General features: G+C 38.8%; 1 protein-coding gene across 2 annotated transcripts in view; it reads right to left on the bottom strand.

Annotated features, from left to right (window-relative positions):
- The window catches only part of ROS1 (ROS proto-oncogene 1, receptor tyrosine kinase), a 112255-nt gene that overhangs the window by 14936 nt on the left and 69984 nt on the right, over positions 1 to 27335 (bottom strand). For both annotated transcript variants that reach the window (XM_060168411.1, XM_060168410.1), the window contains 11 exons: positions 24373 to 24541; positions 23523 to 23640; positions 20439 to 20629; positions 16684 to 16767; positions 13583 to 13718; positions 12184 to 12346; positions 10073 to 10137; positions 9069 to 9198; positions 2921 to 3018; positions 2497 to 2700; positions 1330 to 1464 (listed from right to left, as the gene is read on the bottom strand). In XM_060168411.1, the coding sequence (XP_060024394.1) occupies positions 1330 to 1464; positions 2497 to 2700; positions 2921 to 3018; positions 9069 to 9198; positions 10073 to 10137; positions 12184 to 12346; positions 13583 to 13718; positions 16684 to 16767; positions 20439 to 20629; positions 23523 to 23640; positions 24373 to 24541 (1493 nt within the window). The remainder of the gene's footprint in view (positions 1 to 1329; positions 1465 to 2496; positions 2701 to 2920; positions 3019 to 9068; positions 9199 to 10072; positions 10138 to 12183; positions 12347 to 13582; positions 13719 to 16683; positions 16768 to 20438; positions 20630 to 23522; positions 23641 to 24372; positions 24542 to 27335) is intronic.

Genomic DNA, 27335 nt, shown 5'->3' with positions numbered 1-27335 from the left:
TTTTCCTCAAGCCCTAGACTAAAGTTTTTCAAATTTTGTGTAACTTTCTTAGTCCTAACTTCTAGAAGTTTTCCCATCTGCCCCAAAAGGATCATGAGTCATACTTTTAGACACTGCCACCAAACTTGTTCAGGTATGTGTATAACTGATCCTTCTGTAAATATCCCAGAGGCTATAAGAGCTAAACAGAAACAGACAGTGATTCCAATCTTCTTCTAGCTGGAAGATTTAAATAATACAAAAACATTCATGCATAGAACATCCAGCCAAGGTGCCCCGATCTTAATCATCTTTGGCTCTAGTCTGAATAATCCTCTAAATAACACAGCATAGGCAAGGCAGTGCAATCATGGTGTGTATCCGCATACTGCTAATTCCTTTTGCACTTGTCTGTACCACGCAGTTTAGCACTTTATTACATGTTGGCTTGTTATCCAGCTGCTCCATGTGTGTGTCTTTTCTTTCAAAATACATTCAGAGATGCTGAAGAAGCGTGGCTCCGGTTTAAACACCTCTGTATTCCATACAGTCCTTAGCATGGTGTAGTGCACACAACAGAGGAGTTTATACTTGTTGATTATATGTTCTTTTAGAAATTTCTTGGGTAAAACACCTCTTAGAAAAAGTGTCAAGACTTGATATTTCTGCCAAGGTTGTTCACAAGAAGGTAGATTAGTACTCAGCAAAATTACTTGGCTTGCTTTTCCTTTATAATTAGATCAAAATCACCTACTGTTCCAAGGATCACAAATCTATTAGAATTCAATAGTTGCCAGGATCAATTTGATAAAGTCACTAATCCTTATGTAGCCACTTCGTGTGAAGTTCATAAATAGATAACAACCTATATAATTTTTAGCAGTACTATATCCCAATATCAGCTTTATCAACAAAAGCAATCCAACTTTTAAACAATATATTCCTAGTTAATAGAACCTTTTAATATGCAGGTTAAGATGTTAGTCAAATTAGATCTTCCAAAATGAAATGAGTATATATGTGAATACACACACACACACACACGCACGCACACACGCACACATATACACAAAGAGCTTTTATTTATTTATTAGAATTCTCTTAACCTAGAGTATAAACATATTCTGCTGTTCTAGATTTTGCTTCTGAAATGAAATATCATGTATATATATAAATAAAAAGAAACCATCATGTATTTAGTAAATTAAGTGCCACAATAATTTACATTTTACATAAGATATACAAATATATAGATTCAGTTTTTATTTAAAAATACCACACCAATGAGGCACGTGATTGCCTGTGCACATGTTTTTGTTCTTGGGTACTTATGGAACATGATTAACTTACAGATCATCGGGACAATTTCTCGGTGGCCCCAGTCTCCCTCCTGTTTGCACATAGCTTAAAACATCAAGGTTAGAATGAGCTGGATAAGGCTGATGACCAAGAGTTAAAATTTCCCAAATCAAAATTCCAAAAGACCTAAAGATATTAAAGAGTTTGCTTTAATTATACATATTAGAAACGTCATGTTTACAGTAGTTTTTCCAACATAATTATTCCTGGGGCTATCAGAGTCTACTTTGTGATTGGCATTTTCGGCCCCATAAAAGGCAAATGGGAGACTTAAAAGCAAGTTGACCTCAAGAAAAAGAGAACAAGCAACTGCATACTAGCAACACTTCAAAGGTGATAGGAAGGCTTAGTGGGGGCACAAACACACACACACACACACACACACACACACACGCACACTGTGCTCCTCTTCCCTGGCTGAATCTGCACTGCGGACCTCCATTACCTATGGCTTTCATAGCTTCATTATGCAAACACACTAGGGGTGAGCAAGAAAGCATTTCACCTTTCTTCCTGAGTTTGAGTGCTAGTAAATGTGGAGAGGGAAGGCATGAATATAAACTGACAACACTGAAGACCGACTTTATTTCATCCCCAGTTTTGCAGAGGTCCAGTCCAGCTTAAAAGTTATTGGATGAATCTTTACATTTTGAGCAGCTCTAATCAAAAGTTTGGGGTCAACAAGCAGAAATGAGGGGTTCTATTCAAATAATAAAGAGCTCTCCAAACCTCCCTCATGTCCTAATCGTTTTGAGATCCATGATTTAAATTTTGTGTATAAATTAATGACCAAACATCCCAAAATAGTAGGCATTTGGACATATACTTGGACATTAATTCATAGGCACCAATTCCTATTAGTCATGGCCTCTGCACTTGTGGAGAGTAGTAAGCTATCTGAAATAAATGGGTCTATTCCACATACGCCAGTAAGGTAACGGATCAAAACTAATTGGAGGGAGAGGTATAAACTGTTGAGACCCAAGAATAGCCCTTCCTTGCCCACCAGCTTTCACTTTAGCTTGAGGCAAATCACTTAACCTCTCTGGTCTTATGTTTTCTCATGTAAAAAACAAGACTAGATGACCTTTTAAGATCCCTTCTGGCTCGGGCATTGGATGGTTCTGCCCACGTTTCTCTGTGTCCTCTTAAGCTCACCATACATCAGACTGAGTAGTGAAGATTCCATCCATCAAACTTTCTGGAGCCATCCACCGAACAGGGAGCAGGCCTTCTCCTCTCTTTCTATAGTAATCATTTTTATAGATGTCCCTCGCGAGTCCAAAGTCCCCAATCTTCACTATCCGTGATGGACTAGTATAGTCTTTTACAGAGACAAGGCAATTCCGAGCTGCTAGATCCCTATGGCAGAAGCTATACTTTAATAATAATAATAATAATAATAAAATTCCAGAGATCAGACAAGTAACACTAGGAGGTCTGTAGAGAAGAGAGATTTTAACAGAAACTATTGCTATTTTGAAGGAATGAAAATGTTAATTATCTTGTATATTCTACCCAAACTACAGGTGATTATTGTGCCAATCTTCATAAGAACCCTTTATCCAGAATGTCACTGTACCTGTGAATGAAGTGCATCTGCTCCAAGTAGACACAGCCTTTTGAAATATCTACACAAAGGTCTACAAGGTCAACCAAGGTGAGTAAAGGACCGTGAAACTGTAAGAAATAAAAGAAAAATTACAGGCACTTTTCCAGTTTGCACAAAATGTATATGTATATTTTTGGCCACATATATATGCATGTACACACACATATATATGATGTTTTAAAGGAATTTTTAGTTATGGTAAAAGAATTCCAACAAAGAGGAAAAGAACTACATTTATATGCTTTCTACCAAAATATACATAAATAAGACTCTCTTTAGTCAGCAGAAGCAATATAGAATCTTTATTGGAAAGATCTCAGGGTGTTAGATCAAACAGACTAGTTTAAAACCTAGTTCTGCTACTTACAAGCTGTGTGAACTTGCTCACATTGCTTAATTCACTAAGCAATTTTCTCATATGTAAAATGGGAACAATAATACTAACTGTGTCAGATCTGAGATAAGCTATGTAATCTAGCTGGGACATAACAGGCACTTAATAAATAGTAGCTGTTCTCATTAGCAGTAATGATGATAGTTTAATCAGTTTAATTATTGGCCCAATGTCACGCTATAATGTCAGTCATGACAATGGGCTTGTTCTCCATATGGGCCCCATAGAAATTGTTAGCAGTACTCTATTTCAAGGTCACAGATTACTCCTCTCATCTAAGAGAGCCAGCACAAATATACAGTTGAGCCTGTACTGGATGCGATGATTTCTACATGAACAAAGCCAGTTGAAGTTTTTATTAGTACCATATGGAAAAAATTCAAAGTTCCTTCCTGGAGGCTATATTCATATACTGTCTGTCCCTTACCATTTCCTTGCAATTACCCTGTTTCAAGCCTTTATCATCCCTATCTGATGCTTCCCAAACTTCCCATGTCTCCAGCCTCCTGTGTTTTAATTAGCTCACTTTGTTGTGACCCACTGCCTGTAGAGTCTATTACAGATTCCTGAGCACAGCCTCCATGGCAGCCCCAGGCTGCACAAGCCTCTCTTTACATCCATTTATTTTCCATAGATTCTCCTCTCACAATCTGTGCTTTGGTCACACTGGGCCATTTGCAGTTCCTTATACCTGCTCTGCATTTCTCAACCTCTCTTCATTATTCCTTCTATCATTCCTGGAATGCCCTCCGTATTCTTGATTTCCATCCACATCCTTCAATGAGCATCTCAAAGGATTCACAATCTTGAAATCCCTTGATTCCTCATAGACGGGTGCTCTTAAATGCTGTTCCCTCTGACTCCCCTGACAAGCTCATGTCTTGTCCCAAAAAGTAGGAAGAATCCTGAATTCTGGGACTCAACATTGCCATGGTCCCACTCAACCACACCTATGTCTTACAACTAAACTCAGTCTTACTCCCAAGAATCAATCCCTTGCAGCCCTGTTCAGGTCCACTAGATGTGCGTCTCACAGCCTTGTGTCTGAGTCCCTGCCTTGTGTCTCAGCTGGTTCATTGGTTCCTCTGTGAATGGAATCCTGCTTTGCCCTTGGCAAAACCTACTCTACTCTTGAAGACATTCTTCGCAGAGAATCCTACTCCTGCACTTCAGTCTGGTGGCTAGTGCCCTGTTCCTTGCTGACAGATTTTCAAATGCTGCCTGCCTGTTTGAACCTCTAATTGTAACTTGCTCCTAATAGCCCCTGTGACAACCTATTGGAACATTTCATTACCCCATGTCGGGCCTCCTTAACCCCAGATGCTGCCCTCGGCTACCACCTGTCTTCTCTTGCCAAACCCTCCAGACATATTGAACCTCCATCTCTGTCCATCCCTAGTCAAAGCCTTTTATATAACTCATATCAGTGTAGTTTCAGAAACTGTTCTATCTCGCACCTTGGTTGTGTCCCAAACAGAAGACCTCCTCCGTGAAGGCTTCTCTCATCTCCCCAGTTGGAAATCATCTCTCTCTCCTCTGTGCTTCAGCAGTGTATTCTCTACTCCATTCTAATGGGCCTTCCCTCTTTCTACCTTAAATGATTCATTCATATGTGACTTACCCACCCTACCATGTGGCAGGGCCCTTGAAAGCAAGAGCCACATCCTCCACTGTCGTAAAATAAATACCCGGCAAAAATTTCATGAAGTGAATTGTGTCTGGCTATGTAGTTGTATTATTTTGATAGCTAGGGTTTTTTGTTCACTTTTTCTATCTTACTACAATCTTAGAATATCAAAGCTAAAAGAAGCCAAAAAAGTTTTGGATTCAGGGTTCCATTTTACGATGCAGAAACTGAGTCCTAAAAATGAAGGACCAGACTAAGGTTTATAAACCCAGTTGCAGTCAATCCTTATGCATTCAACCCAACAAAACAGTCTCAGAGTGGGGATGGGGAGAAGGGTGCTTGTAGCACTCTCTGTGGAGAGGCGGCTGGCCCCGTGTGAACTTAGACTGATGGGGGCGTAGAGCCCGTGGCCCTCCGCTGTGGACCCCGCACCTTGATTCTGGCACTCAGCACCTAAGGGCACCCTGTCCGATAAGGTCAGGGCAAGAGAGACAATCATGGACGCTGCCTTGGTAGCCAGCAGGAAAGGCAGTGGAAGAACTGAAGTGCACTTGAGAACCAGTCGTCAGAACCACTAGGACACTGGCTGAATAAGAGTAGTTTGGGAAAAGCAGCTCTGTGAGTTCTTTTAGTCCACCTTCATTGTCTCTTCTCTCGCCCACAAAAAACTAAAAAAAAAAAATCTACAGAGGCACTTTCTTGTTAAAGATGAGGAATTGAATTTATGCATTTTAGTTTTATTCTCTCCCCAAACCTTACTAAAATGACATTATAGAGGAAATGTTGTGATCTCAAGAGGATAAACAGATCAGGAGAATAGATAGAGCTCAAGGAAACATTTTTGGAGGAAGGAAAGCAGGTGGAGGTGTGGTCATTTAGCAGAGCCAAGAGAGATGAAAGCTGGCTGCCTGCAGAGGGAGAAGACAAGAATTAAGTGATGTTTTTCACTATAGAACCCCATAAACGCTCTGGAATTCGAGGTAGCAAGTATCTCTGAATGCAGGGTTGAGGGGCAGGACTGAAAGCAAGGTGAATATTTAAAAGTTTGTTTTAAGAGCTAAGTAGACCCTAGATCCCCGCCCCACAGCAGCAGCAGGCTTTCCTCTGCTAAACCCACACACACACATACACACACACACACACACACACACACACACACACATACACACACACACACACACACACACACACAGAACCAGAGCAACTCCAAGTTCAAAGATACCAGTCATACTAAGGCGCTGTGCTAAAAATGGAGAAGGGAATTAAATGAGAATCCTCATCCTGAGAGACCTCCAGCCCTCCTCCCCGACTCGACTCCCTGACTGAGGCTCAGGCGTTTATTGCCCAGGCAGGAGACCAGCAGATTCCTCTCTGGGGAAACTGGCGTATGCCAGGGAAGACATCCAGGTGCTGTCATCAGGCGACCCCAGCGGAACATCAGGGTCCCCCCGACAACCAAAAGGAAGCTGCCACAGACATAGGCTCCAATTCTTAGGTCTCCCTATTAAATATGAAGACCAGCCACAAATTACAAAACATTTGAGAAAAGCTTCTCATATTACAAACAGATCCCAGAACAATGAGGCAAAAAGGAAGTCAAGACAATGCAGGAAGCAAATTAACACTTAAAAAAAACTATGATTAGTATCCTAGGAAAGATAAAAGAAGACTTTGCATGTATGGAAAAATCAGAATACTATTTTAAGAGGCAGTCAAAATATAAGAATGAGTCTATGGAAAATTAAAGTTTTAAATTCTATTAAAAAATTAAGGAAATATACCAGAATTAAGAGCAAAAATACAAAGAGTAGAAAATAAGAGAAAACAGCTAATAAAAGAAAAGAATACAACAAAGGTGACCATTATCCAACTACTAGGATTCCTAGAACAAGGAAATAAAGGGAACAAAGAGTTTTCTTTATTACCAAAGAAATAATATTAAAAAATCCCAGAACTAAAAGGGATGATTTTCCAAGCTGAGTGTCCAGATGAGTAAAATGTACCACAGATAAGAAGCAGTTCCTGGGACTTCCCTGGTGGTGCAGTGGTTAAGAATCTGCCTGCCAATGCAGAGGACACAGGTTTGAGCCCTGGTCCAGGAAGATCCCACATGCACAGAGCAACTAAGCCCGTGTGCCACAACTACTGAGCCTGCACTCTAGAGCCTGCAAGCCACAATTACTGAGCCCACACGCCACAACTACTGAAGCCCGCGTGCCTAGCACCTGTGCTCCGCAGCAAAGAGAAGCCACTGCAATGAGAAACCTGCACACTGCAATGAAGAGTAGCCCCAGCTGGCAGCAACTAGAGAAAGCCTGTGCGCAGCAACAAAGACCCAACGCAGCTAAAACTAAATAAATAAATTTATAAGGAAAAAAAAAAAAAGAAGTTCCTAAAATTTTCCAAAGAGAGGACAAAAAGCAAGTCACTGATCATATGTCCAGGAATCAGAATGGCATAAAACATTTTAAAGGCAATTGTAGAAGCTAGAAAACAAAGATGCAGGAATTTTATTTTTGAGGACAAGGGATTTTCAACCTAGAATCCAGCCAAATTATTAATCAAGTGTGGGGCGGGAGGGAAGAACAGTTCCTCAAAATGAAAAAAGAAAAAAAGATTTTTGCCTTGCATGCTTTCTCTTTTCTAAAACAGAACAAAGAAGCCATGGAATTGAGGAAATAAAGGTCCAACATGGAAATTACCAAGGTACATGTGAAGGAAACCCCTAGGGTAACAGCTCTGTAGAGACCAGAGGACAAGTGCCTGTATCAACTCTAGGAGAGAAGTGTCCAGGAAAAATATAGTGAGGAGCTGGATTATCTCATATATATACCCATATTGTGAGAAGGGTTACAATTCTGTCAGAAAGTTTAGGAATATAGAAACCTAAACAAGTGAGGGGGGGCATTTATTAAACTACTCAAAAGAAGAACCACAATCATAGTATTTGAGTAACTTAGCAAATAATAATTAAATAGACATAGTAACATAAACTTGCAATATTGATTCATCTGCAAATTGGGGTAACTGTCAGAGGATGGGGAAAGCAGAGTTTTTCTGCGTGTAGAGCTGGTGGGGTCAGGCTGTTACGTGACTAAGAGCTTAAATCCTTGCCTCTTGCAGTAGGCAGTCAATAGATCTCCCCCAAGGTTGAAAACTCACTTATACTGCAGCAGTATAAGCAGAGCGTTTAGGAAAGTGGAGGTAAACACCAGAAGGAATGAGCAGAGGCCTGGGATGTGGGGATGAGATAGAGCACAGGACTTCTGTTTTTCACCATAAACCTTGTCATATGTTTCAGTTTTTTAGCTATATAATGTATACTTCAATAGAAATAATAGAAATAGAAATTTATTTCAATAGAAATAAAACCCGTAATTTTTAAAACTACACATTTAAATTTTAGTTACTTGTTTTGTCTCAGGTGTTTCTCACCTGAGACCTAAAAGCAGGTTCCCACAGGTGCTGAGACCCCCGGCCCTCATTCCCCACACGTGCCACAGTATTTACACCGTCCACTGTGCTGGATGCTGCTCTAGGCACTGCGGACGTGGAGAGGATGGATCGGGGCTGCATTTTGTTAGCAGGACCCTAGAGTGGACGGGACCTATTAGCATGGTTGTAGGAAAAGAAAAGTAAGGAACCAGATGGATGGCATGAAGGAGGATGCATGAAATCAAGGGCTCTGTTTTGGCCAAAGTTTGAGACGCCTGTGAAAATCCACACAGAAAAGTCAGCTGGGAGAGATGTAAGACTAAGGGCTGGAAATTTCAATTTGGGACAGAAAGGCAGATAGATTAAGTACAGAGAAACTCCACACATTCTCTGTTCTTCAGAAACCATGATTCTGTCAGGGAGGGACCTATTTTTCCATTAGATACTAAGAGCAGGCTCAGATAGCCAGAAAGTGCGAGACATTAGCCCAGAGTTCTAGTTTGACTAATCCAACATGAAGGAAATATAAGAATTTTTTTGACAGAAGTCTTCTAAGTTTCTACCATCAGCCCAAACTGTAGCCTATTGAATTTAAAGGAAAGTAAGACGAACTTATAGGTCATCTGCATTACATAACCAATACTGTGGACCCCATTTCCTACCGATGTCATCCGGGCTTTACGCAAATAGGTAAGAAGGTCTCCTCCTTCCATCAGTTCCAGGATGATGTACTGGGGCTCATTCAGCAGACAAACTCCAAGCTGCTTCAGAATGTTGGGATGATTAAACTTACTAAAAGGCGAAAAGAGACAGGCAGGATAACATGACAACGACAAAAATCTAGTGAGGATCTTTATGGAATAGAACAATTCTTTATTTCTGGTTTCCTTCAAAACCCTGATTTTTTTTTTTTCCTCTTAATAAATGAAAGCCTCCTTTTCCAAGAACCCGGCTGCATGCCTGCCTTACAGAGGTAATATTGCAACCCCTAGTGGCCAAGGCATGTGGATAGAACAGACTGAGTTTTAGAAGAAGTTATATTTATATTAAGCATTTTATGTTCTGGAAAAGAAAGTAATTTTAACTAATGTCCTTCTTTGAAAAATATTTTAGAACATCATGTTTTTGGTCATGACAAATATGAAATACTCTCTCCCTTTCAGAGAAACAATTCAGACACAGAACCCACAACTTGGGACCCAATCAACCACTGCCTCAGGGTGTATTAAGATGTATTTGAGTAGTTTTCATGACCATCAACTAATTCTAACCTTGAAGACAAGGTTACCAAGACCAGGGATATTCTCATTGACATCACTGTACTTAAGAGAACTCTCCCTTACTTGGTCTACTTGACCCATTATCACACATTTAGAAGAACATAAGCATATTTAAAGCTGAACAGCTTCAGAAATCCCTTGCAAGACATGCTTCTTATTGAAGGTAAAAGAAAGGACTGCCTGAGGACTGCTTGTGACCAGGCTCAGAAGGCTGGGTTCTATAGAATACTTGTCACTCCAGACATATTTCCTTTTAAACTTCAGCCATGTTTATTTTGGGCATGATCTGTTATGTCAGGTCATTTTGAATGTTAAAAATCCACCAATCAGATGTAAGAGCTTCCTACCCATACCAAGGGAAAATTATTTTAGAGCTGCCCTGATACCTCATCAGGTGTGCCTCCTTCAGGAATTCAATCTTCTCCTGGTCTGTGGAGCCCTTCTTCAAAGTCTGTGCAATGTAAAAACAAGCCAGGAATCAGTATAGCAGACATTTCCGTGAGCTCAGTGGGTTAATGGAGACAATCTTTGTTTTGTTTTGTAATATGCACCCTTATCATAAAAAACTGTGTTCTCCAATTCTCCAGCCTCCCTTGCAAACAGGGCTGGTCATATGACTCAGTACTCATCAAAAAGATGTAAGGGGGAAACTGCTGAGGGGGAGAGAGGCTTGTGCAGAACTTTTACTTTCCTGAACATATACATCTAAGGCTATCCTTCCCCCTCTCCATGTCCTGAATGAAGATGTGATGCTTGATTCTTTGGCAACCATCTTGGGACCATGAGGCACCATACATGTACAAAGTTGAGAGAATTTCAGATATACTGGCTCTGGCCTGACACAGTACTACACCAAAGCCAGAAGTCAACTTGTTATCTAAGAAAAAGAAACACTTGTTTAAACCAGTTGAGGTTAGAGTATGTGAAAGACTGTTAAATGCTATCAATTGGAAGTGGAGAAAATTCTGCCAACTTCTTTGGCTGTATAGCCCACTCTCAAAGCAATAAATTCCTAACAAGCAGTGATCAGGATATTATTCAATTACATAAAAGATTCATCATCCTTTGATCAAAAGAAAGTTTTATAAAAATATGAGAGTGTATCCAGGGCTTCCTTAAAACGACATCATCAAATACACCATGATGAATAATTGTGTAGTCCAGGGGTCAGCAAACTACAGCCTGTGGACCAACTCCAGCCTGTTACCTATTTTTGTACAGCTTATGATCTGAAAATAGTTGTTACATTTTTATTAGTTGTTATTTTATTTTTTCCAGGTTTATTTTTTTTAACATCTTTATTGGAGTATAATTGCTTTACAATGGTGTGTTAGTTTCTGCTTTATAACAAAGTGAATCAGTTATACATATACATATGTTCCCATATCTCTTCCCTCTTGCGTCTCCCTCCCTCCCACCCTCCCTATCCCACCCCTCCAGGCGGGCACAAACCACCTAGCTGATCTCCCTGTGCTATGCAGCTGCTTCCCACTAGCTATCTATTTTACGTTTGGTAGTATGTATATGTCCTTGCCACTCTCTTGCTTTGTCACAGCTTACCCTTCCCCCTCCCCATATCCTCAAGTCCATTCTCTAGTAGGTCTGTGTCTTTATTCCTGTCTTACCCCTAGGTTCTTCATGACATTTTTTTTCTTAGATTCCATATATATGTATTAGCATATGGTATTTGTTTTTCTCCTTCTGACTTACTTCACTCTGTATGACAGACTCTAGGTCCATCCACCTCACTACAAATAACTCAATTTCATTCCTTTTTATGGCGGAGTAATATTCCATTGTATATATGTGCCACATCTTCTTTATCCATTCATCTGTTGACAGACACTTAGGTTGCTTCCATGTCCTGGCTATTGTAAACAGAGCTGCAGTGAACATTGTGGTACATGACTCTTTTTGAATTATGGTTTTCTCAGGGTATATGCCCAGTAGTGGGATTGCTTTTTCCAGCTTTATTGAGGTATAATTAACTTGTTACATTTTTAAATGGTTGAAAAAAGTTATAAAAAAGTAGAGTATTTCATAACACATGAAAATTATATAAAATTTAAGTTTCCGTTTCCATAGATAAAGTTTTACTGGAACACAACCACACCCATTCATTCACATAGTGACTATGGCTGATTTCACACTGCAATGGCAGAGTTGCGTAGTTGCAACTGACACCATCTAGCCAGCAAGCCTAAAATATTTACTATCTGCCCTAGCACCTAGCACCCCAGTTCTCTTATGGTATATTTGAAGGGAAAGACTGTCTGCCAGGTCTTAGCTAATTAGTAACCTCAGAGGTAACTGTTAATAACAGAATTTATGTACGAAATGGGGGGAAAATGTGATTTCTGTAGCCATGGACAGGTTTCTACCTTCTCCCAGTTATCTTTTCCATCAAGAACACTCCTCTTTTATCATAGTTGTATGCATGTAAGTCCCTGTAAATATGTTGACATAACAAGTCAAGGAGTTAAAAGATCAGCATTACCTTCACTGCTACTTTGGTTTCTGCACTTCCAACTCCTAAGATGTCTACCGCTGTCCCTTCATACACTTCTCCAAAGGCCCCACTTCCCAACAAGAGACGCAGAGTCAGTTTTTCCCGAGGGAAGGCAGGAAGACTGTCAATCTCCTCTTGGGTTGGAAGCGTACTGGAAAATAACAATATTTTTGGTCTCCCAAAATGCATATGGTTTACGAGTGGGTGTTGGTGTTAGTGTTTGAGAGAGAAAAAGTATGAGAAAGAGGAAGAGAAATCTTATGGTTTTGCAACACTGCAGTGCATTCAGCGTGACATAGTGATGTGTCTGTTCCTATTCCTTTCCTATTCCACCATCCAGAATATTCCTTCTCTCTTCCAAAACCCAGACAGAACATGTTACTTCACTTCTAGGCACCTTCATTTTGATGGCATGCCTGTGTGTGCACTGCCTCAAGGCTTTTTACTGTAGTTTGTTTCGTTAAAGTTATCAGTTATTAATTTCTTCAGGTCACCAATTTGTGTAAAAAGCTATTGCAAATTAGTAATAAATACAGCTGGGCTTATGATCTCAAAAGCTTTTGCTTTACTTCATACACCTGATCTCTCATGTAAAACAAAATTTACTATGACCACAAAATTACTCCATGTCCATCAGGTTAACTTTTAGAAAGTCAAGCTTCTCACTTGGAATATCATGAGGGGAAGGAAATCCATCCGCATTAAAAATGCTTTGAGATTTTAAAAGAGAATCTTGAATATCAGATATGCTGTGTATTTTCTCCAGGAAAAGTCACCTCTGAAAAGCTGATTTAGGTCACCTCTGTGTCTACTTCACATCCTGTGTTCTTATGTCTTTAAATAAATTTCTAGAAGCAAGGCCAATGGCTATATAATCCTTTTTGCATGGAACATAACATAGTGTCTTGTACAAGGAGACATTTAAATATTTTCTTTAATTATGATGACAATGGAAGTTCAAACCTCATCTATTTTAGAGAAGTTTTGTAGGCAATCACCATAGAATTTCGGAAAACAGAATAAAATTGACTTAATAGCACACACAAGAGACCTTGGAATTCTTCTCTTCCAGTTGAATCAATCATGTTACCATCTACTCCCTTCCACGTAGTAGTTATCTCCTTGTTTTACTGACTTTCAAACTATGTGATAAGACACTAGAAAACAACTAATTTCTGTTTATTTTTCTTAGGATAGGATAACAACATAATTTGCCATCCATCCCAGGTCACATTTGAGAGTGAAAGGGGATGTTACTTTTGAATATGCCAGAATAATATGGGCATAAAGCAGGACAGTCCTGCGTAACGTGGCATGCATGGGCACTCTCTTTAGAGTTGCCCTCTCTCCATCTAGGTGCCCCATAATGCCGGCCCAGGTTACATACTGTATCGCATAGCAGGCATTCGCCAGTCCTACTCCAGCGGCCAGACCTCGAAGGTCAGCCAACTCTTTGTCTTCATTTATGAGACCCGTCAGCCCTTCCTTGGGAGTTTTTTGATTCTTTAATCTTCTGTGCCAGACTATAAAGATAAAAGATCATAATTCACAAAATGAAACATTGCTTTCTTTTTCTTTAGGAAATGCTAACAATACATTTTTAAAGTTTATACTGAAGAACACTATTGATAGAATAACAGAATTTGATTGAAAAAATATGCCCATAATAGAATAACTAAATCCAGGTACAAAGCCATATGAAAACACATAACTTATACCACATCACATTTTATCTCACTTCTCAGAGTAAATTTTAATATATTTCCTATTGCTGTTATAAACAAGTTGAAGCAACTTAATATCAGAACTTATTTCTCAAAATCACCCATAAACTAGAATCAAAATAAACCAAAACAAACTTGCATAATAATTATTAGTGAACAAATTCATTTCTGAATCCAGATATGTCCAGGTTATACTCCTCAGCAGACCTGAGGAATGCTTTCAATATAATGGCATGCTTTATTTTAAAATGCAGAGTACAAGAGTGTATATTCATTGTTTTTCATAATACACATACTCAAATACATAGAAAAATTATTAGAATGAAATCTACCAAGTGTTAGCAGTGATCCTCCCTAGCTGTGGGATCATGGGCGATTTGTATTGTCTTCTTCATACAATGGGCAAATATTATTTTTATAATCATGAAACATAAGTAATATCTTTTGAAGATTAAAATACAATTATATCATTAAGATCGCCCATCAATACTAGAATATTGGCTCAGAAGTTGAAAACAGCAAGGATGCTTTGTGAGATGATGATTAAAATTTGAACTTTATTCCATAGTAGCTTCAGTACCCAACAGGTGAGAGTTTTATGCAAAGGAAATTCTGTCTGAGGGACCACACAACAGGGAGAGATCTTAAGTACCTTTACTAATGCAATTCTTCAAACCTGAAATGCTCTTACCATCCCTCTTCATTTTTAAAGGCCCAGAATGAGGCCCCACATCCTCAGGGATGCCTTCCGAGACCTCTGCAACCTCTGTTGATCTCTCATCTCTGAACTTCTAAGACCAACTGTGGCTCTCAGTCAGCATGGCTATGTCACTGTCTTCTACATTTCCTATTTCCTTTTATTGCTGTTTAACACATATCCTGCTATTTATCTTTTCGTACAGGTATGTCTTACCTCCCCCATTAAATGGCAAGCTCCTGAGATCAGCAATTGTATTTTACAGTTTATTTTCCTTTGCTCCCAGCGTCAGGCTCATGTTGCACAGTAGATATAACCACTCACCAAAGTGAAAGCTGTCGATGCTTATTTTAAAACCCTTGCTTCAATTTTGTATTTATAAGTATGACTGATGAGAGCCCTCTGCACAATACAAATTTTCAAACAATTGCTGTTTTCATTATTTGAATAATTCAATCTTTTCTCATGCGCTCGCATAATCCTACCGGTAAAACCGCATACACTGCTACTAAAAGCAAAAGAACCAAATTAGCTTACCTATACTCAAAAATCTGTGAGTTCCAAGTACAATAAAGACCTTTAAGTCCTGCGAAAGTCAGATATCCATAGGATGTCTTGAAAGCACAATAGCTTGTCTGAAATTATCTCATGTTCATCCACTAGAGTTATGGGTTTAAACAATAGTGATGTACAAGTAGGCAGGCAAAGGTCAGATGAAGGACTCTTCATGTAATGCTCCTTCCCAGTAGGAAAGCAGACAGTCAAGCCTATATGCCAACTGCCAAATATACTGCAGTCATAATTCTGGAGGGGGCTGGCTTAGTGGCACAAACATCAGCTGTGCAATACTTAGACTCCCTGGAACCACAGTTTAAAATCCTGGCAGGGTCAGCTGAAATATTTAGCTTTCCAAGTGAGCTGAAGAAATAACATATTCCATATATTGTCTGGTGTGGAATCTTTGAAGAGAAATCTCAATTCAAGTTTCAATGTGCTCTCTAATAGCTTATGACCCCAATCAGTTTTGGGAAGAATATAGATTTAGAACACTTAGTAAAATATTGGCTTTCTTTATCCTGAGAGTTCAACTTTATGTTTGTAACTTTTCCTTAAACTTTCCCCTATTTTTGAAAAAAAAAAAAAGAAACTACTGTTTCCTGAATATGTGCTTGAGTGTTCTCTTCCGGTAAATATCATGTCTTTTTTTGTAATGTTTCAGCATGTCAGGGACTCATACGTTAATAATGACAGGGTGACCATATATCTTATAATCCAAACCAGAACATTTTGGGGATAATGATTATGCTGAAACAATAAGAATGAAGCAGGATGTATGATCCACTATGGTAACCCCATAGGTCCAATATTTAATCATTCTTTTGGGAGTTGTCACTGTATTTTCTCATCATTAAATCTTGAGAAAAAAAAAAAAGACTTTTAAGACTAATACATTAGTATAAAATGAGTGGTGGGAAATAGCTAGCTTCCTATCTATCTAACCTAATTCTTCTGCTTTCCTGGTCATTTACAAATGAGCAGGGATTTGAAACAAGCAGGCCAGACATCTGCAAGAGAGAGTATTGAATGCTATAAGGCAGAAATGGATCTTTTGCAAGAGGCCCTGCTCATTCTAGACCAGGCTGTCTGCCTGGAGACCTAAACTATCCCAACCAAGGATTGTCACTGGTTTCCCTATAAAAAAAAACAATTTTTTTATACCCAGAGTCATTTTTCTTTTATTTATTTCAAACTATAAGTCACAAAACACTTGTTAGATAGCCAATCTGTAATACTGTTTTAAGGAAGGCTAAAGTTGGTGACTTTGCAAGTAGTTTTATCTAAAGTATACTGTGAAGTGTAAATACAGATTTATTTTTCATAAAAGTTACCCCAGATTAGAAAAAAAAATTCACAGGAGTTAGTGGTTATTGAAGTATAGCCAAAGGTAATATTGTGAACTTTATAAATTTATTTCATATGAAAAATTAAATCAACTCAGAGATTAAATCAAGTAATATGATCAAATAAATAGTTTATTACCTATATTTCTAAATCTACTATACTTACCAAAGGTGAATAGGATTGTAACAACCACAAATATTCCAATTATAGTAGTAAGTATAAAGCTTGTTTCTGATATCCAAAAACCATCTAATAAAATAAATGAGAAAAAGAAATTAATTCAAAGAGTAAAACTAGATTGTCTCAGTGATATGCCAGATATGCCAGAGTTAGCTCCTGTTGGATTTTTTGCAAGCCACTTGTTAAACCATCGGTAGCTTGAAATCAATCATGGTGAGAGTATTTACACCATGAGAAATCAAAATCAAGGTTTTCTTCTTATTTTTTTTTCTTTTCCAATGATCTGGTTTACCAATACATCATTGGGATATACCCACCCTGTCTTCTACTTTAAAATGGCTGAGGAAACATGTATAATCTTTTTAGCGAATTTGGGACAAAGAAGTCTCAGTCTTCACGCACTATATGGTTGGGAGTATTATTTCTTCTATAATATGTTCATGTACATTTAATTCCATGAGTACTGAACTGAGGAATATAAACATGATAACATGGTACCTGCTCTTAGATAGTTTCATTGAGCAGAGGAGACAGACATGTGGACCAAAGCTGGCAAACTATGGCATGCAGGCCACATCTGGCCACAGCAGCCTGATTTTGTACTATTCATGAACTAAGAATAATTTTTACATTTTAAAAATATTATTTGAAGGAGTTCCCTGGTGGCACAGTGGTTAAGAATCCGCCTGCCAATGCAGGGGACACGGGTTCAAGCCCTATTTCAGGAAGATCCCCCATGCCGCGGAGCCAGTAAGCCCGTGAGCCACAACTACTGAAGCCCGTGCACCTAGATCCCATGCTCCACAACAAGAGAAGCCACCACAATGTGAAGCCCGAGCACCGCAACAAAGAGTAGCCCCCCACTCACCACAACTAGAGAAAGCCCGCACGCAGCAATGAAGACCCAACACTGCCAAAAATAAATTAATTAATTAAAAAAAATATATATATATTATTTGGAAAAAAAAAGAGGATGCTACAGAGATCATTGAATGTAGGCCGGAAAGCCTAAAATATTTACTATTTGGTTCTTTGCAGAAAAGGTTTACTGAGCTCTTCTCCTGATAACTAACTATAATGCAAATAAGAATGATGTCAGTTTTGTATAGAATAATGGGCTGTGTGTGTATAAAATGCAATAGCTCATTTTGCCTAAGGAGCAGCAGTTAAGCATCACAATGGGTTCATTTAAAGTTAGGCCTTCAGGCTCCCTGACTTCAGACTATACTACAAAGCTACAGTAATCAAGACAGTATGGTACTGGAACAAAAACAGAAATATAGATCAATGGAACAGTATAGAAAGCCCAGAGATAAACCCATGCACATATGGTCACCTTATCTTTGATAAAGGAGGCAAGAATATACAGTGGAGAAAAGACAGCCTCTTCAATAAGTGGTGCTGGGAAAACTGGACAGGTACATGTCAAAGAATGAAATTAGAACACTCCCTAACACCATACACAAAAATAAACTCAAAATGGATTAAAGACCTAAATGTAAGGCCAGACACCATCAAATCTTAAAGGAAAACATAGGCAGAACACTCTATGACATAAATCACAGCAAGATTCTTTTTGACCCACCTCCTGGAGAAATGGAAATAAAAACAAAAATAAACAAATGGGACCTAATGAAACTTCAAAGCTTTTGCACAGCAAAGGAAACCATAAACAAGATGAAAAGACAACCCTCAGAATGGGAGAAAATATTTGCAAATGAAGCAACTGACAAAGAATTAATCTCCAAAACATACCAGCAACTCATGCAGCTCAATATCAAAAAAAACAAACAACCCAATCCAAAAATGGGCATAAGACCTAAATAGACATTTCTCCAAAGAAGATATACAGATTGCCAACAAACACATGAAAGAATGCTCAACATCATTAATCATTAGAGAAATGCAAATCAAAACTACAATGAGATATCATCTCACACCGGTCAGAATGGCCATCATCAAAAAATCTAGAAACAATAAATGCTGGAGAGGGTGTGGAGAAAAGGGAACCCTCTTGCGCTGTTGGTGGGAATGTAAATTGATACAGCCACTATGGAGAACAGTGTGGAGGTTCCTTAAAAAACTACAAATAGAACTACCATACGACCCAGCAATCCCACTACTGGGCATATACCCTGAGAAAACCATAATTCAAAAAGAGTCATGTACCAGAATGTTCATTGCAGCTCTATTTACAATAGCCAGAACATGGAAGCAACCTAAGTGTCCATCAACAGATGAATGGATAAAGAAGATGTGGCACATATATACAATGGAATATTACTCAGCCATAAAAAGGAATGAAACTGAGTTATTTGTAGTGAGGTGGATGGATCTAGAGACTGTCATACAGAGTGAAGTAAGTCAGAAAGAGAAAAACAAATACTGTATGCTAACACATATATAGGGAACCTAAAAAAGAAAAAACAATGTCATGAAGAACCTAGGGGCAAGACGGGAATAAAGATGCAGACCTACTAGAGAATGGACTTGAGGATATGGGGAGGGGGAAGGGTAAGCTGTGACAAAGTGAGACAGTGGCATGGACATATATATACTACCAAATGTAAAATAGATAGCTAATGGGAAGCAGCCGCATAGCACAGGGAGATCAGTTCGGTGCTTTGCGACCACCTAGAGGGGTGGGATAGGAAGGGTGGGAGGGAGTGAGATGCAAGAGGGAAGAGATTTGGGGACATATGTATATGTATAACTGATTCACTTTGTTATAAAGCAGAAAGTAACACACCATTGTAAAGCAATTATACTCCAATAAAGATGTTAATAAAAAAATATTTTTAAATAATAATAAAATAAAGTTAGGCCTTGAAGGATGAGAAGAATTTCAGTTGACAGAAAGTGAGAGAAAGGAAATCCCAGCTAAGGACAAGTGGTAGGTGGTACAAGCCTGCATTCTAGGCTGAGGGAAACAAAGGCTGAGGACCCAGTGTCATGAAAGTTTTTTACCAGTCTGACATGGCTACAGCATAAGGATAAATATCAGGAAAGATGAACCACAATCGGAGGGCAAGTCACGAAAGGCCTTAAATGCCACAGAAAGGTTTGTACTTGATTCTGAAGGCAGTGAATGGAGAGCCATTTCAAGCATTTCAGAGAGCAGTGAAGTGATCCAGATTGTGCTTCAGCTGGATTAACTGTCAGCAGTAGGATTAAGCCAAGAGCACAGGCTAGACATGGTAGCTTAAATTAGGAAAGTCAAAGTAGGAATAGGAAGAAGCAAACTCATTAGACAGAAATCAAGATAATAAAATCAACAGAACTTGGAGGCCGAATAGAGGGGAAAATCCTGCATGGTACTGAGATATCTAGCCTATGTGATTAGAAAGGTAATGTGTTATGAACAGAAATAGGCTACCCAGTGGAAGATATAGATATCGGGAAGTAGAGTTTCAGGCCTGTTGTGTAGCAGATGAGAGTACCAGGAACAGAATAATAAAGCTGGATAAAAACCAGACTGTGGACAACCTTCGAAATCCATCTAGGAACATGGACTTGATGTGGTGGGCACTAACGATTAGCTGATTGTCGCTGAGGAGAAAAAGGACATGCCAATCTTGATGTTTTAGGAAGATCACATCAGCTGAAATGAATAGTTCAATAGTTTCAATGATAGATTTGTGAAGTTATACATTCACCCAATTTAATGCTAAGAATTCACTTATCTTTACCTCTGAACCTTTGTGTTATAAGTTAGTATATAGACAGACATGATAACATACCTCCAACGAATATAATATCCTCACTGATTCCACTATATTCACCAAAACCCAGATTATTTACAGCTACTACTCTGAACTGAAATGTTCCTTTCAGGTTTTTGGACTTCCATGTGCAAATGCTACTGCATGAGCCATTAAATGCCATCTTCCACATTAAATTCTGGTTCTGTGAATTCTTTGAAGTGCCCTTACTGCAAAAGAAAGAGCAAAGTTATAAATATAGGAAATATACAAGAGAATATATGTGTTATTTCTAGGTGCTCATATATCATTTAATGACAGAACTCCAAAGCGTCTCCTGTTGCACACTTTGCCCTTGATTTCATTCCTCTCACATGGTTTGGCTACAGCACATAGCAGAGTCTTATAAAGTCATCCCAGCAGTGCCTGGAGCCAACCAACTCAGCCCATCTGGAAAATTACGAATAATCAATGGCCAAGAGAAAGCTGAAGATCCTCTTCTTACTACTAGGGTGTACAAACCTTCCTCAGAATTCCAAACACATAAGACAATCATTTCATACTTTTTAACTGGGAATTTTTTATTTTTCTTAATTTTTGGTGTCTTATGCTATCTGTCATTTACTGATACCATATCTGGATAAAATACAGAACATAAAATTGAAAAGGAAAATAAAATAGTTCAGCTACCAAAGTTATCATTGTATCTGAAATTCCAAGGTTCATTGCTTCCATTTATATTGGCCTACACTACCTCAATGTCAATCCTCATTATTCTTCATAACGAAACATGGGAAGAGAACAAGAGCTGGGTTCGAAGGACATAACTGAAATTACTTTTAACAGAACCACAGACTGAAGGCAAGTTCAAGGCCTTCCAATTATGTCTTTTCTGACAACGAACTTTTCAAATCTGAAACTTCTCAGACCACAGCCATTTTAGGACTTAGTACCAACCCACAGTAACCTTGAGGATAAGTAATGGAAGCCAGTTCTGCTCCCACTAACTGAGTGGTTGTTCTGAAAGAGCACCAAGGACAGCAAGGGCTGAGCCTCTGAGGGACAGGGAATGAGCAAGGGCAGCAAGGATGGTCACAACTGTGACCAGGAGCTAAGTGACCTCAGGACCATCCTAAGTAAAGCTGCAGGACACAGTGATTTTGTACATTGTGTGAAGTCTCACGTTGGGCATTGGCAATTTCATTGTTCAACCCAAACAATGCTGATCCAAGAGAAAGAGACCCTTAAAAATGTATAAAGGGCCTCTTCACGGGTATTGGCCACTGAGGAAGAGAGGAAGAATGCTTCCTTTGTTGAGCACCTTCTATTTACAACACACCATACTGGGGCTTTTCATATGTTGTTTCATTTCATTGAATCTTCTCAACAACCTAAAGAGGTAGATATCATCATCCCATTTTACAGATGAGAAAACTTAAGTTTAAGAAAGCAATAAAGCAAGGATTTAAACATGGTCTGTGTACTGGGTTGAATAATTCCCCCCAAAATTCATGCCGCCCAGACCTTGTGAATGTGACCTTGTTTGGAAATAGGGTCTTTTCAGATGTAATTAAGTCAAGATGAGATCATACTGGATGAGGGTGGGCCCTAAATCCAATGACCAGTGCCCTCTTAGGAAAGAGAAATTTGGACACAGACACATACAAGGAGAACATCGTGTGATGACAGAGCCAGAGACTGTTGTGATCCATCTACAGACCAAGGAATGCCAAGGATTGCCAGGCATCACCAGAAGCTAAGAAGAGGCAAGGAAGGATGCTTCCCTAGAACGCAGTCCTGCCAGCACCTTGATTTCAGACTTCTAGTCTCCAGAACTGCTAGAGAATAAATATCTGTTGTTTTAAGCCACCCAGTTGGTCGTACTTTGTTCCAGCTTCCCTGGAAAACTCATACAGTCAGCTCAGCTCCCAAGTGCATGCACCTTGCACTACGACCACCACTGCACCATCAGCAAGTACACATGAATATCCTGACTGAAGAAGATATTCTGAGATACTGTCAGGTACTCTGAGACAGATAATACATTCTATTATACCATAGTCCCTCTCCTGAGAGCAGAGACTTGGGGTCAAGGAAATGCAGAGTATTTATGGAGCCATGCACTTAAGGTGTTACTGAGGGGAATACACTACAGGGGTCCTAGTGGTGTGGCCTGGTTGGTGAACATAAATGCAGTCACAGACCACCAGGATGGTTCTGCAGGTCAGAATGTATTTCACTCTGCATGAAAAAAAAAAAAGTGACAGAAATTTCAAGAAAGTTTCAGTTGGAAATATGGCCAACATAATTCTCTAGCATGAGCAGGAAATTTTTTTAAGGCTATGGGAATGCCAGAGCAAGATGAAGCAAAAATAGATCTGAAGCTCAAGTTGCCAGGACTATAATTATGGAAGTGACTTTTGTCCTTGGAGCATCTTAAAAGATGGCTTCAGAGTCCCGTGAGGGGAGTGTCTGTGGAATTTGGAATTCGCCCCTCAAGTTGGCACAACATCAGCCCATCTGAGCCAGTTATGATTCACAGAGCTCCCCATACTGGCCAGATCTGAGGTTGCATATGTTCATCAGGTTTTCATCAAAGGCACATTTTCAGTCCCTGGGAACACACTACAAACTGTAATCTTGACGATAGAGAGGGAATCCTGGGCTGCCTACACACTGCAGGCCATTTCGGATGTTGACCTGATTTTACATTCTGAAAAATACCTAACTCATTGTCAATTCTCACTAGACCTTATTCATCTTCCTAAAACAAATTAACCTCAGAAATTTACATGCATACCATCATCTAACATCAAACGTCAGCTCAGAATAGGTACTAAGTAAATATTAGTTACATGCTCAAAAGATTGAATTGTGTCCATCGACAAGCAGTTGCAGATTTCTGAGAAGAATGACTACCTGCCTTGTAATTGAGTGCCAAGGCTGACCACTAGGAATTGTGCAAAGAACCTAATGATGCATGGAAGGCCCTTAAACTAAAGATCTTTTGTGTTTATTTATGAATACACGTTCATAAATAGTGTTACTTTTGATCTAATAATACCTTACAATTAACTGCTTAGGTCTTTGTAGTTTACAAAGCACTTTTGCAAACGGACATACCTGATCTCAAGGATATAGTACATAAGTCTGCCTCCATTATCATCAGCTTTTTCCCACTGTATTGAATTTTTACTGCCTTCTGATAATTTTGGAATGCCTGGTTTACTTGGGACTCCAGCTTTGGAAACAAAAGAAAATCTGATTTGTATGTGAGAAGTATAAAATATTCTGCAAAACATCTTTCTATAGACTGTATTTACTCAGAGGAAAGCCAGATATATTAAAGGAATATTCAGAAAATTATTCAAAAATTTTATTCAAGAAATATTCAAAAATTCTCATATGATTGCATATTTTTAAATGTGTAACTGAAGTTTTTATTGGTGACAGATTAGATGGATTAGTGACAGGAGTAACAATAGATCTTAGCCTGACACGAAATAAGTGATGCAAATAAAAAGAATTATTGTAAGTTTGGGAGCACTTTCCCTTGATTCCTATAGGGATCAACTTGGAGTTATAGTATACCTTTTAGAACACTAGTTAATTTAATATACTTGTTAAATATTTTTTATTTTGGGCATCTGGTTATAGTAGTCAGTAGTAAATATTTGAACACTCAGTGACACTGTTTTCATTTAGTTCTTACTGCAAAATATCATAGCTAGACAGGAAATCAGAATACTGAAATAATTTTGCCCAGTTTAGGATCCTGCAAGACCAGATGAGTATTATCTCATTACTGCCAGTAAGGACTCCTACCTCTTTTCAGTTTCTTCAGTCAGGCTCTAGAGATAGTAATTTACTCTTTTAAGAAAAATCTCAACCTCTAGGATTAGTGAAGTAAGCGATGAGAAAGGAATTGAGAAATGTCTAAAGTTTTCTAAGTGCAGAATATGTTAGTACTCACCTTTAGTCTTAAAGCTTTCTGGAAGTGAGGTGCTATTTTCTCCTGTCCTGTACACCACCACTACTCGGACATTATAGAAAGTATAAGGCTGTAGACCTGTGATGTTACAAACATAAGCAGGACCTTGACTGCACGAAGCTTTAACATGGTAAAACTCATTGTGCTTCCACTAGAAAAAGAAGTCTCAATTAACATTTTGTTTCTTGAAGAAAAACATTTTAAACATAGAAATTCAAAATCTTGTGGCAATTAAAATTTAAAGTTTACTTTCTATTAAAAAATAAGAGCTCCTTTATGAGTGTTTGATCCCAAATATTATCCTTACCACCAACAGCAATTTTATTTTTTATGACAAGCTATAAGTGACTTGAATGGTGGTCCTTAAGATAAGTCCAAGGTGGGAAGTGCACCCCTGAGTATATATCATCAGGGAAGATTCAGAGCTTGACTTCTTGTTATCCCTAATCAAAGGCATTTTTATTAAATCAGGATGACTGAGAACACAAATTTACACCTGAGGGGAAATGATGGATCAAAACAGTGATACTTTCAATTCCACGGATTTGCTAATTTCAAAGTAATAATATTTTTACATATTTTGATTCTTTGAAGAAGTCCACAGTGACTTATAAATTAAAACATTTAGTTTTTCTTCCCCAAACCCTCTTCAGACATCTAACCAACATTCCTTATATTTATACATAGGAAGCCTAGTTCCCTAAAAGAAGGACATTTTTGCCCACCATCACTCAGTCACTAAGTAGCAAGGTTACAAGTTAACTATAGGAAATGTTACTTTCATTTCACTGGGTCTCTAATTATAGCTATCTTAAACTTCTTTCTTTGAAACACTGCTTTAAAAAAATTTGTATGTTTGGACCCTTAATATCTTGTTTGAAAATGATGATTTTTTTCAATGTACAAATAGGAAAAGACAGAGGCATTCTGTCAAGGGTTCTTCTTGTCTTTTCCTCAGTAGAGTTTCCTAAGAAGGTCAGTTTCCATAAATAAACCTGACTTTACATCTCCTTTTTCATTTAGCACTCACAAGGTCATGCCATTTCATTGGATGGGCACTTTATATTAGTTTTCTGTTCAGTTAGAAATGATTCTCTGTAGCACCTTCAGGAAGTAGACCACCTGGTTCCAGAAAGAAAGAGGAACAGAAGGAATGAAAAAAAAAAACAAAAACCAGAAATGCTGATGTCAGAGACATTGCCTGTTAAACTCATAAATGTCTCAATCCCACTGAGACATATAGCCTAATGAAACAGATGCACTGGGTCCTTAATATTTATGCTGAACTTTCTGATAGAGACAGAGCGAGAGAAATGCTGAGCCCTGGCTCAAAAATTTTAGCCCTTTTTGGTCCTGCCTCCTTAATGCTCTGTCATAGAAGCCTTCAGTGAATAGTCTAGATGGCCCAACATTCCACACCAACCAGAAATTATCAGAGCTCCTTGGAATGTCAGGGAGATGTTTGACCAGGGGCTTTGCTGGAAAACTGTGGAGTATTGACCTCACCACAGCAATGAATGTTCTGGGCAGACCATCAGCTTGGAGAGGTACCACGGGCTACCCCAGTAAATCACAAGGGAGTTGGGATTTTCCATTCATCAGAGGCCAACAGGTGCAGGGGGGGAAGGCTACCACAGAGGATTTCCAAATTCTTGGGCAAGGGTGTGAGGGAAATGGTGCAGACTATGGTGCAAACACCGTGTCTCAGTTTCAGAGACTGAAATTTCAGAAATGTTTGGTTCTGGTAGGGATTCCCCTGGACAGCTGAGAAAAAGACAATTGTAATGAATTTCCATGAAAAAAATTTACCAAAGCAAAATTATTTGTTTCTCCTCAATCTTAAATTGAATATGTTCTTCTGCTATACATTGTTGTGAGAAAGAATCTATGAAATTTAAGACCAAGATAAAAATTTAGCCTTGTGCTCTAATTCCCTCATTTTTCCATGTAAGGAAAAGATGAAGACTGGAAGTTTATCCTTTTCTCCTTTCCTTTCTGAAAAAAAAAAATTCATTAAAATATTTACTCACCCTCATCACTCACCCCTCAGTTTCAGTGTGGAGTTACAGGACCATTGCTAGCTGTCCTATCATTATGAGTTAGATTCAACTTGCTCAAAAGAAATAGAACTTTCTGACTAGATGTAACACAGCCTTCTACTGTACTCATCAGTTAGTACTTGTAGGTGGTCACGCATGTAGAAATTACTATCTTACATGTTCAGCTTCATGATTTCTTAAGTGGTCTATCTGGAACCTGTGCTGAGCAAGTGTAGTGGAAGTTTTGAAAGAAAAAGCATCCCATGAAAGTCATGAGGAATGAGCCAGGTGGCCCCTGTCTGCTGCCCCTCTCCCAAACTTTGCGGAGCTGGGTGGGTGACAATGACTCATGTTCCTTCTGTGTATGAACCAAGGAGAACCTCTGTAAGGATGAGTCAGCCCTGAGGGTCCTCCCCTGCACGGTTGTGATATCTGACTCATCAGGGTGCCTTACTGGGTCTCTGGCTTCTCATCAGTAAAACGAGAGGCTGGAGTCATCACCTCTAAGGTCCTTCCTCAGTTCACGTCTTTGATCTGGGAAATGAGCTTTACATCCCTCCCCTTGACCTCACACTGAACCACATTAAGCTCACCTAAATAGATGTCCCCAAAGAGATGATCCTTCAATTTCTCCAATTTAAAACTGAATTTTTATGAAATGACCATTTTTTAAATAGGCAACAAATCATCATAAACATGCTCAATGGAAAAGATCTGATTGAACTATGTATGGTCTTTGGTCTTACCAACTTAATATTCACTGCTGTTTTATATTTTCCATAGTTTTTATCTAAAAGTACAAGATTATAAAAAATATTTTACATAGAAAAATTTTAAACCTCTGGGTAGCAACTCCATTTTTTTGTTTGTTTGTTTTTGTTTTGTTTTGTTTTGTTGCGGTACGCG

The sequence above is a fragment of the Lagenorhynchus albirostris genome, chromosome 12 (assembly GCF_949774975.1).
Source record: "Lagenorhynchus albirostris chromosome 12, mLagAlb1.1, whole genome shotgun sequence".
Classification (NCBI taxonomy): domain Eukaryota; kingdom Metazoa; phylum Chordata; class Mammalia; order Artiodactyla; family Delphinidae; genus Lagenorhynchus; species Lagenorhynchus albirostris.
This window is presented reverse-complemented; position numbering and strand designations above follow the sequence as displayed.